General features: G+C 40.3%; 2 protein-coding genes across 2 annotated transcripts in view; both read left to right on the top strand.

Annotated features, from left to right (window-relative positions):
• The first annotated feature begins 1,755 nt into the window (after window positions 1-1,755).
• LOC149300381 (programmed cell death protein 10) lies at window positions 1,756-13,167 on the top strand. The gene is made up of 7 exons (XM_089485369.1): window positions 1,756-1,851; window positions 5,750-5,803; window positions 8,326-8,443; window positions 8,588-8,714; window positions 11,604-11,682; window positions 12,252-12,334; window positions 13,086-13,167. Exons 1-7 carry the CDS (start codon window positions 1,756-1,758, stop codon window positions 13,165-13,167), a joined length of 639 nt encoding a protein of 212 aa, XP_089341495.1.
• Window positions 13,168-16,043: 2,876 nt separating this feature from the next.
• The window catches only part of WDR49 (WD repeat domain 49), a 38,122-nt gene continuing 37,528 nt past the window's right edge, over window positions 16,044-16,637 (top strand). The window contains exon 1 of the mRNA XM_089485325.1: window positions 16,044-16,178. Coding sequence (XP_089341451.1) covers window positions 16,044-16,178 — 135 coding nt within the window. The remainder of the gene's footprint in view (window positions 16,179-16,637) is intronic.

The following is a 16,637-nucleotide window of genomic DNA, read 5'->3' as shown; positions in this document are numbered from 1 at the left end:
CAACTTATTAGGGCGGCACAGTCAGGAAACTTCTCACTTATACTAGTTTTGCCACATTTTATCAGCTCTCTGCATACTTAGGGTAAGATAGCACTTAATTTATGGATTGTGGCCCGTTGGTAAGCAGGAAGGTTGAATCCCCCCCTTCTATACCACGCTCAGCCGGCGTAGGCCGTTTGTCATCTGTCACTTGGAAGTGATGCTGCTTCTCAGGCCGGGACGGCAGTAGTGTTTGTGTAAAACATAACGAAATAATGGTCCTTGTTCATGGTTCATTTAATAATGGCTGATTTTAGTGTCCTTCTTTAAAGTTGTAGAAATCGGTTAATATTTATTGCTATGATTATTCGTATTTGCATCTTGTTGTTATAATAGAATCGACACCAATGCCTTTCCAGTAGTTTATTGCTATCTTTAAATGTAAACTTTTTTTTTTTCTAGTATGATATTACATCGTTTCTTTTTAAGGGTGTTAATCATTAATAGAGATTCTATCTCCTGACAAACCTTTTGAGCTTTATATGAGCAATATTTAAAAAAAAAAAATATATATTTCCTGGGGTCTAATGTTCCTCTGCCCTTTCCCCCACTTCTTACTCTTAAAGTGACAGATCCCCGGGGATCCATTCATCCCTAAGACTTCCTCAACAACCTAATGTTACAGTCTCTACCCCTCTAACTTCAGCACAAGACATAAATCCACCGGAAATACTTATTGTAGTAGAATTATCTCTCGTGTGCCATGTGGCCATTTAAAACCTGATTCCTATGGATTTAACACTCCGCAGGCCAGTCTGGCAAATGCAGTATTTAAAATTCATACGAGCTGCAAATGTATTTAGTTTAAAACGCCGCTAATGAATGTATATTCTTTGAATCATAACCTGCATCCGTTGCAGCTTCCTGTCCCTTTTGGGGTTACTGTATATGAAAGCAATGGAAGCTGTTTCTGCGCATGCACACCGGGGTCTCCCTAGACCCTCAGCCTAGCCTCACCTTTTATGATGAAGTGTCCTTTTATCTCATCTCCTGTAATGAGAGAGAGACTAAAATCTGTGCAAGGCGTATAGACTTCAGGTACGTGGACTATACGTAGGAAGTGTAAAGTATGATGAGACTCATTAACAAGCCATCCTTGGATTTAATGTGGCGCGTTAATCATTGCACCGGTGAACTGAAAAGAATGAAAAGAATTTGCACTTCTCAGGTTTGATCCTTGTCCTGAAACTATTGATGAGACGTGTGTATATATATATGTATATATGTCCGGATGACCTTATTGCCTTAAATTAGTCATTTGTAAATACTTTGTTGAGGGGAGGCAGGTCAGCTCATATTTATTTGATTAGAAATATTACACTTCCCATTCTGCCCTTGATTGACCCTTTTAGAGTGTTGGAGTGTGATTGGAAATCCAGTTGAATCACCCAATATATACGCGTTTCATGATGGATCCAGTTGCGCTCGTTTGAGGACATCCTTAAAACCCCCACTGAGGGTCAAGTTCAACATAGATATGCAAGAGTGTAGCGTTACGGGAACTGTACTCTTTGGGAATTTGTTTTCATAAATGTAATTACTTTAATAATAATCAGTGCATTGTAAATTTAGCACACATGACATTTTTTTTCTTTTTTTTAATGAAGGTTACCTTTGGATCGTTCTTTGCTCAAGTTAGACCAACCAACGTGATCACACTGAATGAGGAGTTTTCTGCTTCCATAACGCCATTTTCTAACAGTGGGGTCTGTTTGAATGAGGATGACAATGGAAGAGATGAAGAATGAAGCAGAGACCACTTCAATGGTTTCCATGCCACTTTATGCAGTTATGTATCCAGTTTTTAACGAGGTCCGTATATTTGCTTTTTTCTTGATGTGCACGAGCGCTGTTTTTGTTAATGTTTATTTTTTATGGTGTTGTTTCTGAAGGGCTGCCTGAATCTCAGCCGCTAGATGACCCTGTTTGTGTGCCAATTGAAAACAAAGAATTTGGTTCCTAAATATATAATTTTGATTGTGTGTGTATGCATCTTGATGCATTGTGTGCTGCTTCCAAACCAAATATTGTAGAGTTCAACTACTAAATATAAATGTGAAGACTTTTCTTCTTCAAATTTACATGCCTGCAGACAATGGGGTTTAATCGCTAAAGTGGAAGCTTTCAGGATAGTGGAACATTTCCAAATCTCTGATAGTTCTATTCATTATGAAGAGACAACCAGGCTTTCTTTTCACCACTCTTAAAGCCCTGCTTTGTGCAGTTAATGGGTCAGTTTGTCTGCACGCTATTGTTATTCCCAGATCATACCATTAGCCTCTTGGTTGTTTCCTTAAATAATGACCTCCTTACCTTGACACTGCCTTGGTAACCAGGTACACTATATGGACAAAAGTATTGAGGTGCCCATTGCTAACAGGTGTATAAAATCAAGCACATAGGCAGCCATCTCCATAGACAACACAAGGTCTGCAAAGACATGGTTGGATGAGTTTGGTGTGGAGGAACTTGACTGCCTCACACAAATCCATGACCTCAACCATCAAACACCATTGGGCTGAACTGGAATTCATAGGTGGGTTTTGAATGGTGGAAACTCTAGCCTTGTTGGTGCTCCTCCGGAACTTTCCTCTTATCAATAAGCTCTCTAAGGGGCTCTCCAGAAATGTGTATATTGTAACATTTGCAGATCAGTATGATTTCCTCCCCCACCCCATATCAACTATACATTATACAGGGCAAATACTCCTCTTCTTGAAGGAGATGCCTACTGGAATCAGCCTTTCATAATGGTGAAGTTTGTGGCTTCAAACTGCATCTCTCCTGCATGTTCCTACTTTAGTTTTTGACCCCTGGCATTGACTTCTAAAGGCCTGGTTAGTGGCATCATATGAAAGTGGGGGGGGAACTTAAGCACCCAATTTTCATTCAAGGTTACAATGCAATAAACTGGAAACGTGGGTTGAACATTTACATTATTTATGTGATTAGTTACTTTGAGCATAAAGCATTTGTACGGCAATGGCTGCGATGTTCAGTTCTGGGATTTTTATATTTAACCCTTTCCGTGCCCTTAGGATGTACCGGTATGTCCTCTAAAACCTGTGACGTGTATCCCATTAGGATGTACCGGTACACCCTGGCTTTGTTAAAGCCCAGCTGCCCTCCTCCTCCTTCATGGTCCAACATTTTGTTGCCTTCTGATTGGCTGCTTGAGTCAAACGGTGGCAGGAAAGTGCTCCCATTGAAATGAATATGGAGATCTTCCACACGCACACGGGGTTTGCTCGGCCAGTGCTGAAGCTCACTGGAGGCGCGTTCAGCTGAAAACATGCCTGCTGCGCGGCTTTTTTGGGCTAGAGTGCCCCTTTAAGCAACTTATAGGCCAATTAAGACGATTGTAGTTATCTATCTTATGGCCAGCCCTGATGTATTGGTTGATAACTTCAATCCAGAAGCTAGGAACTGGGCTGCAAAAGGCAGGCTGACTCCTAAAGAGAAGTCACTTATACAGTCAGGCGGCATGTTGGACGGTTGTTGAGTTCAGTACGATGTTACGAAAGGGAAAGTAAACTTAAACGCTGCTCTGTTTTTACCAAAATAAATGGAGAATTTAAGCTCTTTAAAGTGTTGTAATGGAAAGAGGCGTGATTGCCTCTTTAGGAGACGTTTTACAACCAGATGAAACTTTTCATCTTGCCGTGTAAAGATGTCTTAAGATGACACGGTGGAACATCTGCAAGGATTTGGGCAAATAACCACGTATGTACAGCACCGCAGCGTATGTACAGCACCGCAGCGTATGTACAGCACTGCAAGCTGTAATTCTTTGTTCGTGTTACACGGCCAGTTCTGCTTTGCTTTCGCTTTCCTTTTTCTAGATTCTTCCGATGCGATAAATTAGATTTTATGATAACCAAGGGAGTGTACGGGGACAAAGGGGCCGTGTAAAATGATAGCTTCGATTCGTGTAGCGCCTCCGACTTGAATCAGTCCCGTGCCCTGGCTTCGGAAGTGCCGTTGTGTTATTTTGGGGGCAGCTGCCGAACAGGCTGCTTGGTAATGCTGGTGCATCTGGACAAACAAGCTCTCCAATCGAAATCATTTAGAAGCCGTTTGCTCTTTCTGGCGTAATGTTTTCTGCTTACACGCTGAAATGTGCAGATGCTGCAGGATTTCTTAACAAAAAAATTAGAATGTTTTGTATAAATACATATTGTATTATATCCACCGTAGATGTCGTCTATAAAACGGAGGGTGCTTTCTTAGTGATTCCGTGTGTATCTTTAATGTGTACGCATTCTATACTGTATTCTCCGAGGGTATTTTCTGCTTTAGGCAGAATATAAGGCAGGATTTGCTCTGCAGGGTATGGAGGTTTTGCTGTTCTGATGTAATAAGCCGGGAAGGCTTTAATACATTTCAGAACTGCATTGCAGTGGCTGAGATTGCAAAGGCAAGTGGCTAGAAATAGACAAAAATTACCCCGCTGGCTAGCTCTTCTGTGGCAGTTTGCTTAAATGGGCCACCGACAATCCCATAAGACCTTTCTATGCAGTAATTTAGAATATGTAATGACACTTGAGAAAACTAGCTGCTGCAAGAATCCTAAATGAAGATATGATGACCCGGCATATCCAGCTGGCAGCCCCACATAATAATTTACCCGCCACTGACTTTAAAGTGCCAGGGCCACTTAGTTATTCTGAGGCTAGCCCCAGTTGTTGTTGTTGTTGTTGTTGTTGTTATGGGCATGTCTTCTCCGATTTTCATGCACCCGTGTGTGTGAGTCTTTGCTCCAGTCGTATGCGGCTTTTTTCTTTTGAGTTGAAATAAGTCTGGCTTGTAGCTTTAATGAGTCCCAATTGCTTTATGACTCCTATAAGTTATAGGAAAAGTGAAATGTTCTTCTGTTGCTCGTGACAAGGTGCATGGAGTGTCCCCTACGAAAGGGACTTAACTTTCCCTTAAGGCGCTTAATGGAAACAGCTTGGCGAATGTTTTTTGGGCCAACGTTGTGAAGTCTATATAGCAACCTCTGGGCTTCAGTAATGCTTTTGTGCTGGTGGAACCCAAATTAACTTTTTTGTTCTAGTCGCTATACCAACGTACAATAGCTCCTGTATGAAATCCTATTGTTTAAAGTTTAACATCCAGAAGAGAGTACTTGAAAGAATATCTAGACGGAGGCATACCAAGTTCACCTACTCTCCGAATGTCATTGGCCTATGCGGGTCCTTTTAATGAGATGTTCTGCACCACATCATAAACTCCAAGCACCCTTCCTATGAAAGTTAATGAGGAACTCTGTGCCCAGCTTATCTTCAGCTAGAGTTCTGGCAGCTATATACATCATTTTTATCATGTTTGTTTTCCACTGATGTATCTAGATAATTACTTTTTTGTTTGCTTCTGCTGTGCTGCCATTTTGGGCGCTAAATAGCCTTTAACACCAGAGACTACAATAATGCACAAATACTTGTAGTATGTTGTATGGTAAGTGGTTTAGTGAGACTAAAATGATTTATTATTATTATTTATTGTTTTATATAGCGCCATTCTATTCTACAGCTCTGTAAAATTGCCTGATCTGGCCTGAGTCTTAAATCACCATGAATAATAATAATAATAATAATAATAATGTGATGCATAGATTTCCATGCTGGATTCCATCTGAATCACATCAATAGCTGGTTACATAAAAATATATGATTGTACCTTAACACATGTTTTTTTTTTCTCCCTGCAGCTGGAAAGTGTAAATCTTTCAGCAGCTCAGACACTACGAGCGGCTTTTATAAAGGTAAGGCTGGCGTGGCGGCATGAATGCAGCCTACTAAATTAGCGGAGGTTCTTCATGTAAGAGGCAGCCCGGTATAACAGTAAAAAGCTATGCGTGTCTGCTAACAGAAAAGGGTTAACGGCAAATATTATTTTAGCAATATTAATGTAATGTGTTCCGAATTTCACATTGCAGACGAACAGAGATGCCCTAGGTTGTCTGTGCTTGGGTTTAAATAGTTTAATTCCTGCCCTGCACTTAAATCCATGTGCAGAAAATGGCGCCTGTATAATGGAATAAATAATTATGCACCTCGTCCTTAAGGAGGAACTCCTACCATATAGAGATGTATTTACTAAAAGGAGGATTGGCAGGAGAGCTGTGGCTTTCACTATTCACTTCATTGAGGGCCAGCACTAGAAGGTTTTTCTAGCTAGAATGGCCCTGCAAAGTGCAGAGATTAATTTTGATTTGAAATTATTCTGTGCCCAATGACAGTTTGCCTGTCATACTGGATAAAGTCGCTCTGAAGGCTTAAAAGCACCATGAGCATGCCAGGAAACAGACAACTGCTGTTTTGTAGTCGGGGTAGTTACTCGATCTTACATGGTTTTGTGTTTTAAATTAAAATATTTTGGGAAAGGTGTGATCTAGTGATATATATCATTCCCGTTCACTTCGTCAGACACGATACATTAACCCAGGGCTCGACAAATCCCAGGCGCCAGGTCGCCATGGCGACTCAGAATTTTGTCCTGGCGCCTAGGAGTTTGTCAGCCTCTTACATCCACAAAGTCTGGCAGACAGCACAGCCACTCAGAGCCCGCCACCGAGCCACGGAGTGATCCTGTAGGCTGAAACCGCGATTGCAGGAAAACCTGCAATAGCGTTTTCAGCTGCCACCGGCAGCTTCAGGAAAGGGGGTTCAGTGTTGATTGGGTCCCCACACAAGTGTAGGGACCTGACACAACATCCCCCTGCTGCCTGATCGCTCCATGAGAGCGACAGGGCAGCGTTAACCCCTTCAATGCCGTGGCATTTTAGGGGTTAATTCCCGTTTTGTACAGGGCTCTGCTGCTGGTGGTCTGCCTGAAAGCCCAGGCAGGTCAGCAACAGCAAAAACGAGCCCCCCCACAACCCCTTTGATGACTCCTGTAGGCATGGAAGCCTACAGCAGTCATCAGAGAGACTCCCCCCTGCAATGGCTGGTCTATAGACCAGCAATTGCGTCCCAGCTGCCAGAGGCAGCTTCAGGGACAGGGGGAGAGGGTTCTTCGGTCTCCACATGAGTGCGGGGACCTGACACAACACCCCCCTGCTGCCTGATCGCTCCATGAGAGCGACAGTGCAGCATTAACCCCTTCAATTCCACAATTGTGTATAACACATTCGTGGCATTGCAGGAGTTAACGTTTAAACATTATTAAAAAATAATAATAAAAAAAAAAACAACAAAAAACAGCACTGACCTGAAAGTCCAGGGTGCTTCCAGGTCAAATGCTGTGAGTTTAGTAAGTGGGCTGATGATGATCAGATCACTCCTAACCAACTGTTCGTCTAAAAAAAAAAATCCTGGCTCCTAACTTTTTTAGCTGGCGCCTAGATTCACAACAAATTTGTCAAGCCCTGCATTAACCGGAGTGGACCCCATGAGGGTGGCCATTATCTTTATAGAAACAGCTTAATCCTCATCTGTAAAGAGACCCCCACAAGCATGTGATAAATGTGATCATTAGCTAAAATCACACATACTGATTCCGCACGCTCGCCGGTGCCCAGCGCTTCCCCTGAAATTGTCAGGTCTCAAAACCTGTCTCTGCCTCCCAGGTGAGAACACTAATCAGGCAGCGGAAATGCTAATGCAATTAAGGCTTTTTCTTGTACATAACAGGGCGCGATACTTAACCGCACGCTTAGCGTTTATTTCCTAAGGTGACCTACATGCTGTTTGGGTTGTACCTAGTTGGCATCCGGCACACTTAATAACAGGTTACCGGTACCCACTCATCACACGCAGTGCTTTGTAGGTTGTAATATCAGACACTTAAGTAACAGGGAAGTTGTGCCACTACCTCCCAAATGTTGTTGATTACATGAAATGAGCGTACATTTTATGTTTTTCCGGGCAGTGAATAATTTTCATGATTATCCTTCATTAAGTTGCTAAGGATATAGGATGGAGATGCTTCCGCTATGCGGGTTCCACACTGTTCATATTGATCTTCGGAGCAATATGTTTGTGTGTAACTTCATATTACGTCCACGCAAAGTTCAAGGAGACCTGTTACTTTCTCTGGTCCTGCAAACAATAGTTCAGTAAAAGAAAAATCTCTTAATTGATGTTTACAGATTAAAATATACAATACATGTATCAGAAACCCCATGTGTAAAGTATATCTGAATCATTTACAACGATTTCACAAACAATAAGCTTAAGCTATGAGTGGTAAATGTGGGCATTCTTCAAAAAGGTAGAGAGGACTGTTGTCTATGTTTAATCTACTTATATGTACTAATTGCAACAAAATACATATGTTGCATAGGCAGAAAAGGAGAACCCAGGTCTCACGCAAGATATCATTACAAAAATACTTGAGAAGAAGAGTGTAGAAGTGAACTTCACCGAGTCCCTCTTGCGTATGGCCGCTGATGATGTTGAAGGTGAGTTGAAATAAACTGTTCATGCAACCTGCAGAAAGTCAATATGGTAGCTCAAGTTCCTAAAAATGTCTAAGCATGAGTGTGTTTACTACTAGCTCCACTAAGTCTTTGCTGTCTTTTGGTTTGTCTTTTTTTTTCCTTCAGAGTATATGATTGAAAGACCAGAGCCAGAATTCCAGGAGCTGAATGAGAAAGCACGCGCACTTAAACAGATCCTTAGCAAGATTCCTGATGAAATCAATGACCGGGTGCGATTTCTTCAGACAATCAAGTAAGTTCCTTGCAGCCAATGCAGTATTTCCCACCACCTGCCCATTTAATATGTGTAGAGACTGTGTTATGAACAATATCTGCTGTTGGGGTATCAAGTCTGAAAACCATTAGCTGCTATAAAAAAAAAAACCAGCTGAGTTTCCATTTAATTACAAAACAAAACTAGGAAGTCCTTAACCCCTTGATGACAATTGCCGGTCCGGGCACGTCACGGAAATTCATGTCGATAACGACAAATGACGTGCCAGGACCGGCACGTCATTAAACGGGTGCAGAAAGCGATCTATTTTCGCTTTCTGCACCGAAACGGCGTTGCTGTAATGCCTCGACCTCGAGGCATTCAGCAACGCCATTATCGGCACAAAGGGGCCATCTCTGGCCCCTCCCCGGGGCGTCAACATCCGCCATACTTTGTATGGCGGCGGACGCCCGTTTTAAAAGCGTTTAGGAGGCGATCAACGATCGCCTCCTAAACTTAAATGGTGTCGCTGGAATGCCTCGATCAGGAGGCATCCAGCGACACCAAACACTTACCTTTGGATGGGCTGTGACCGCTCCGGAGAGCGGTCACAGCCGCAGCTGCCGGTGATCTTCGCCATCTGCAAGATGGCGGCGGTCCGGGAAAATTCAATAAAGAAACAATAAAGTCTAAAAAGTTCGCTAGACGGTCTCCAGACCCTCTAGAGAACTCTGGCTCCACTTGCAGGTTGAATATAGGTACTGCATTCAACCATGCAAGTCAATGGAGCTCAGCTTTCTAATCACAGTGTGATTAGAAAAAATAAATTAAAAATAAAATAAAATTAATAATAATTAGAAAAAAAATAGTAAAAAAACAGTAAAATGTAAAAATAATTTCCCACTGATGTCACTATCAGGGGAACCTTCAAGTTGAAAAAAAATGTTAAAAAAATAAAAAAAAAAGGCAAAAAAAAAAATATATATATAAAAAATATATTTTTGTGAGCAAGTCCTAAAATTAGCATATTAGCTTAAAACAATTCTCGCATGGAAAGAGTTAAAATACTGGCATATTAAATGCCCATGGGGTGTCTACTTTTAAAAAATGTATGATTTGATGGGGTAAATTGAATTGGCCGGGTTCAACAAGGTCCCAATTAACACGGGGGGGAAGGATGGCCACACATCTAATTTCCAATTAGAAAAATGCACACGTACCAAATGTGGCCTTTTAGTTCCCCCCAAAAATGACAAACCCATGCATGTGGGGTATCACTGTACTCAGGAGATGTTGCTGAACACATATTGGGGTGTCGTGTGACAGCGGCATATACCAGGAGCTGTAAATTCATACATAAAGTAGGTGTGTGTGGGAAAAATACACACACAAAAATACTACTGCAAACTTTAAAAAAATGCTGGTGGTAAAATGTGTGCATGCAAAGAGTTAAAATACCAGCATTTAAAATACCCTGGGGTGTCTAGTTTTCAAAAATATATGGTTTTGTTGGGCACACTGAAATGGCCCGGCTCAAAGATGTACCAAATAGGGCACGGGCAGTGGATCCCCAAATGCCAAAGTTCAACATTGAAAAATGTGCATGTCCCAAATGTGGCTCTTTTGCCCCCGAACAGCCAGGCAAAATCATTCATGTGGGGTATCACTGCGCTCAGGAGATGTTGCTGAACACATATTGGGGTGTTTTGTGATAGTGACATATACGAGAACTTTTTAATTCATACCTGAAGTAAAATGTGTGTGACAAAACAAATGGAAAAAAATGACTATCACAAAGTTTGACAAAGACTGGTGGTAGATATGGTGCATGGAAAGAGTTAAAATACTAGCATTTGAAATACCCTGGGGTGTCTAGTTTTCAAAAATATATAGCTTTATTGGGCACACTGAAATGGCCCGGCTCAAAGAAGTACCAAATAGGGCATGGGCAGTGGATCCCCAAATGCCAAAGTGCAACATTGAAAAATGTGCATGCCCCAAATGTGGCCCTTTTGCCCCCCAACAGCCAGGCAAAATCATTCATGTGAGGTATCGCTGTACTCAGGAGATGTTGCTAAACACATATTGGGGTGTTTTTTGATAGCGACGTATACCAGAACCTGTTTATTTATACCTAAAGTAAAATGTGTGTGAAAAAACAAATGCAAAAAAATTACTACCATAAAGTTTGACAAAGGCTGATGGTAGAATAAGTGCTTGGAAAGGGTTAAAATACCAGCATTTGGAATACCCTGGGCTGTCTAGTTTTCAAAAATATATGACTTGATGGGGTAAATTGCATTGGCCGGCTTCAAAGATACCCGAAATGGCACATGGGGGGAAGAATTACCAGATTTGGAAAAAATGGCTTTGAAATAGCAAAACGCTACCTGTACTTTTTGCCCCATAATGTGTAGAAAAAAGCAAAAAAACATAAAAACATTGGGTATTTCTAAACTCAGGACAAATAGTAGAATCTATTTAGCAGGTTTTTTCATTACCTTTTATAGATGAGTAAAAGATTTTTCAACTAAAAGTTAGAAACAGTCATTTTTTTCTAAATTTTCCACCATATTTTATACTTTTTTTAGTAGTAAATAATATGATACAATCAAAACAATGTCATCTAAAGAAAGCCCTTCTTGTCCTGAAAAAAACAATATCTAATGTGTGTGGGTTCAGTAAACGGGAAAGAAGAAAATTACAGCTAAACACGAGCAGCGCAGAAATGTTAAAACGGCCATTGTCACGAAGGGTACAAAAAGTAAAATCAGCCTTTGTCACGAAGGGGTTAAACCTCTTGACTTCTAGAATACCTTTAAGGGGTTAGAATATATAACACATTTTCTACACTACCCTGTCAACGCACAATATTGCTGGTAAGATTTCTAGTGACGCCATTAACCGTATACGTATTTATTTCATCAGAGATATTGCTAGTGCAATAAAGGAACTTCTAGACACAGTGAACAATGTCTTCAAAAAGTACCAGTATCAGAATCGCAGGGTAAGTACGCACCAAAGCCTTATTTTTTCCGATGTAAGCATTCGGTGGAGACATGCCTTTCAATGGAGGATAATGGACAGAACACACCTGTCTCGTTTCACTTTCCCCTTATTGTCATGACAGATCGTGTAAAATGTTACTGCTTTCTTTAAGCAAATGTTTTCTTGACTGGATCATCTTTACAGGTTCCATCACTCATTCTTAAAAACTTGGTTCAATTTGTGATCTGAGGCAAGCTGGAAATTGTCATTAGTTCTCTCTTGGATTGCTATTAATATTTAATAAGGGTTTCGACTGTTTGTAGGACAGAGTCCTGATCTTACTGGGTATTTGGAGTTTATTCCCTAAATCCTGAGCTGCAATATATCAGCAGTCTTAATTGGTTTAATTATCCGGGATCCTTCTTACAGGGGAAACTTGCTGACTTTTCTTAGTGTATAGTTTGTGGTCAGAAATCTTCAAATTTTGCTTCGATAAATTTCAATGTTTAATCTCTACCTTCTAGTCTTGCATGCACATCTCTGTATGTACTATTTAATGGATTAATTGACTGTTACCTATTTTTACAGGCACTCGAGCACCAAAAGAAAGAATTTGTAAAATACTCCAAAAGTTTTAGCGACACTCTGAAAACTTACTTTAAAGATGGAAAGTGAGTACTGTGAACCTCTGGTAGCATCTAATGCTGTTTTAAAGTGTTGACATATTTGCATTAAAAGTCTATCACCAGTTTACTGAAAAGCTGTTGCCACATGTCTAGAATACGGTTTACCTTGTAATATGTTATAGTGCTGAAAGATGATGGTCTATTCTTTGTACGGTAGAGCTGCCTGCTATGGTAGCTTAATTATTTTTAATTGTATGGATTAAAGGGACATTTGCTTTATTTATAATAGATATGTGTTCCTTTGTTCCAACTGCTTGACACCCTTTTTGTTTTTTAATGACTCCACCATTGCCATAAACTGAGCCACTCATCACCTGTATTTTTCATTTGTTATTGGTAATGCATACATATTTACGAATATAACTAACCTAAAATTATTATTATAAATGGTGCTTATGCTTTGCATAACCGTTACAATTGTGTGTTAAACCCTTGAGTGGTTGGTCCTCCAAGCAAATTGTGTACCTTTCATGTCACAATTTGGGAAAAAGATGCGATCCCATTCTATAACCACTAACAAACCTGCTATAATGCAAGGTTTAGATATTGTGACATTACAAGTACTTACGGGTCCTGTCAGAAAGAGAGTGCAAAGATTTCCCAAACCTCCCAGGGGGGAATGTGTCCGGACCCCTGGCATGAAGAGGCTTAAATACTGGGGGAGACGTTTAACATTGATTATCTTGTCACCTTACGGCATGTTCTTTTCTCTTTTTTTTTTTTTCTTTCTTCTCAGGGCATTAAATGTATTTATAAGTGCCAACCGCCTAATTCATCAAACCAACTTGATACTCCAGACCTTCAAGACTGTGGCTTGAAAACTGTAAATGAATGAGAGCTGTAATTTTCAGTGGTGGAGAGCTACTCTATTATGTAAATTAAGTTTTGACTGTATAAATTATCAGTTCCTCCAGAGGGACATAAATGCAGGATGTTGAATGGGATTATTGCCATCTTACACCATATTTTTGTAAGATTTATTGTAGTTTATCATAATCTCACGATGAAGATTTTGCATCACTTTTTTGCTATTATCATTCTTTTCAGAATTATAAGCCAAAAGAATTTACGCCTTAATGTGTCATTATATAACATTCCTTATAAGAATTGTAAATATTGGTGTTCTGTTTCTGACATTTTAACTTGAAACCGAAGAGCTGCAAGATTATGTATTTAACAATATTTGGTGGCAAATATTCAATAAATAGTTTACATCTGTTAAATTGGATTCCTGTCTTGGTTATTCTTTGGAGTGAAAAAAAAATGGTATGTTCTGTAGTAAATTACATTAAACATTATCCTCTGACCATTGTTTTTGTTTTGTGATATAAAAAGACAGGAGTTTCCTCTTTAAAATCCAAATGAGGGCTATTACCAAGTTTTAATAATTAAAGGTTACTGTGGCACCCCTCAATCAGTTCTTAGGACTTCTGTAATAACCGTTGGCAGAAATGGTTCTTGGGCACGTACAGTTTTTTCTCCCATGTGTAGTAGTCCGATCTGTCAGGACAGCGGTGTCTCTAAATGAAACATAATTCAATTAGCTCATAAAAGGTAATTTCATCTGTGACTAATGAAAGAGGTGTGATACCCGCATTAAAAATGAATAAACCCTGGGAGTCGCATTAATGCATTATAAAAGTTGCTCCTGCAAGAAGGGGTCAGCTGGTTATTTGTAATGCATGCTTGGAATGGTCAGATCAAACATAACTACATATGAAACGTATGACCGCTTTTCCTCCTGTTCCCTTGCCATTCAAAGTCTGTTTCTTTGTGTCATTGAGACAGCTATATCATTTCCGATCTTGGGACAGTAACAGAAGCAGCATAGGTTACCGTGGTAGCCTTAAATCAATTCTTAGGTGTTTTGTAATATCTGGTGATAGCTTTCAAGAAAGTCAGTTTACTTTTGCTTTTATTTCTACATACATTAAAAAAAAAAAAAAGTAGCAAAAATGTTTTATGTAAAGAGTATTATTCTGAAAACAACCACTTACAGTTCACTGAACCCTCTGTCAGTTCGCCATGTGATGGCATCACAAGAGAATACTGGCCTGATTAACAGGATTGAATCCCTAGCACTTGGCTACGGCTTTTGGATTCCCTAACTAAATTTCACAAGATCTCTCGACCTTGTGAACGTAACCAAATTAAATGTGCGTGAGGAGTCATTGCTGCTTTGATCCTACTAAAGTCCCCTTGCAACTTAAGTACAAGCTCTTAGCATGGTGTGGAATCTGTAAACAAAAGGCCCAGTTGTGCCACTGCTTCCCTAGGATGAAGAATTGCCCTGATTCCTGCCAACAAATGAAAAAACTTATTAGAAAGTATCTCAAACTATTAAAAAAAAAAGTAAAATAAATGCAAACTGTTGGCACTATTTTTTTTTAATCCATGGCATAACAATGTTTGTTCTAGTTTAGAAATGTGTTGCTAATATAAGAAGCACCAAATTTAAGCTTCCTCTCTAAACCAGTAACATTGTTGTTTCCATTAAAAATGCATGAAAAAGCACTTGTTACATGCATGACTATTATGATGATGAATCTATAAATGATGCAGTCAAACCTACTGACCAGGGGACACCTTAAATATAGGTCAGTGTGTTCTGAGCCTGTAGGTCCAGAAGGATCCTGCCTCTTGGGGTGTTTTAAGCCCTGATTGCAGCACGTTTTAAGCCCTGTATTGCCTCAGTGTTGGCCGCACGGTCTGTAAAGTCATGACTACACCTACAAGAAGACCAATAGCAGCTTTTGCCTCTGCCGTGAATTTTTTATGTGATACATCTATAGAGAAATTAACCCTTTCACGACAAAGCCTTTAAATGTACGGGCTCACAATGCATTCTCATTAATGGGTTTTAGGACTACTCGTTGTCCTCATGGGGGCTAAGGATGGCCGCAAGATCCTCTGCTCTAACTGTCCTGGCTCATAGGGCGTTATGGATGCTGATCCGCGTATCGGGTTTGAAGAGCAAGCTATGTCCATGTCTTTCATGGGTAAGGAAATGTTTGGGCCGAACTGGAATCACTTCTTGAACACAAGTCTAGAGAGAAGCTCTGGTTAACTCAGAAAAGTTTTATAAGGGAAACGTCTCCTTTTGTGGTTTCAAGAAGCCTTATTCTGCAAGAGGGCACTCGGCTCCTGGCAGGAGATTCACCAAGTCCACTTCAATCTATATTACGGCTGCCAGGAGAAAAATAAATTCTCGGTAAGCGAAATTCTAAAAAGAAGATTGACCAGAACAGCTGTTTTTCAAGTTTTGAATACTATTGAATGTGTAGCATATTTAAGTGAATGTTTCCTTAAGAGTTTCCATTGGAACCTGTTCTAGCCCCCGGCTAACACGTTGCATTACAATAGTCGTAGGACATGCTGGGTGTGTTGGCCAGTTTTGTGTAGTGTTGCCAGGAAACCAGGAACTCAGAGCTTGGAAGCAAAGGCATTTTTCTTTGTCCATCAGTGTAGAGAGTGTGTGTGAGAGAGACAGAGAGAGGGGAGAAATGTTAGAGTGCTAGGCAGCTTTGGAAATGTTGCACCTCTAACTGCATTCAGGGAAGTAAGGAAACACCTCAATCTCTACATCCCAATTTTAGAATTCGTTCCAGTCACTGTACGGAGTGCATATGTTGCTGATTTCTATTTTCTAAATCTCGAGCCCTAATCTGTGCTGGTGATTGCTTTGGAAGCTGCAATGAGCAATCCAGGTGCTAATGTTACCTCCACACACAGTGAAGTGGACAGTGAAGGAGTCCGACACACGGGTGGTGATACCATTGAAAATAGACTCACTATAAAGGAGTTTGCTGAAATCCAGAATCTTTTTAAGGTGAGTGTGTAAAACGTTTTATACATGTTTCTCCAAAAATATCTTTGGGGTTTATTCACTAAAGGGAAAGTTTGGAAGCAGGTGGCGATTCCAACTCCTTAATTATTTATTATGAAGAGCAAACCCCAGAGTTTCTACCGCAGGAAGAGCTTAGCTGGCCATGTGTAATGTTTGGTTAAACCAATGAGAGTCCCCTCATACATTGAACCTATGCATTATACAGGGTCAGTTCAGCCATTCCAGTTGGAGGAACCTGCCAATGTTGGACCTTTATAATGAATAGTGAAGTGTGGAAGTTGAAACCAAAATCTCCAGCTAACTCTCCCTTTAGTGAAAAGACCCCTTTATTCTTTATAAATTAGCGCTGATAAACCTGTGTGGTTGAGGTCAGTATGTTTTATTAAATTAAAAGAGTATTTTAATCATGTGCTTAAAAGAGTCCAACAAATAAATGCGAGG

This window comes from Sceloporus occidentalis, unplaced genomic scaffold (genome assembly GCF_023333645.1).
Source record: "Sceloporus occidentalis isolate IW3139 unplaced genomic scaffold, rSceOcc1.0.p SCAF_25, whole genome shotgun sequence".
NCBI classification, from domain to species: Eukaryota; Metazoa; Chordata; class Lepidosauria; order Squamata; family Phrynosomatidae; genus Sceloporus; species Sceloporus occidentalis.
This window is presented reverse-complemented; position numbering and strand designations above follow the sequence as displayed.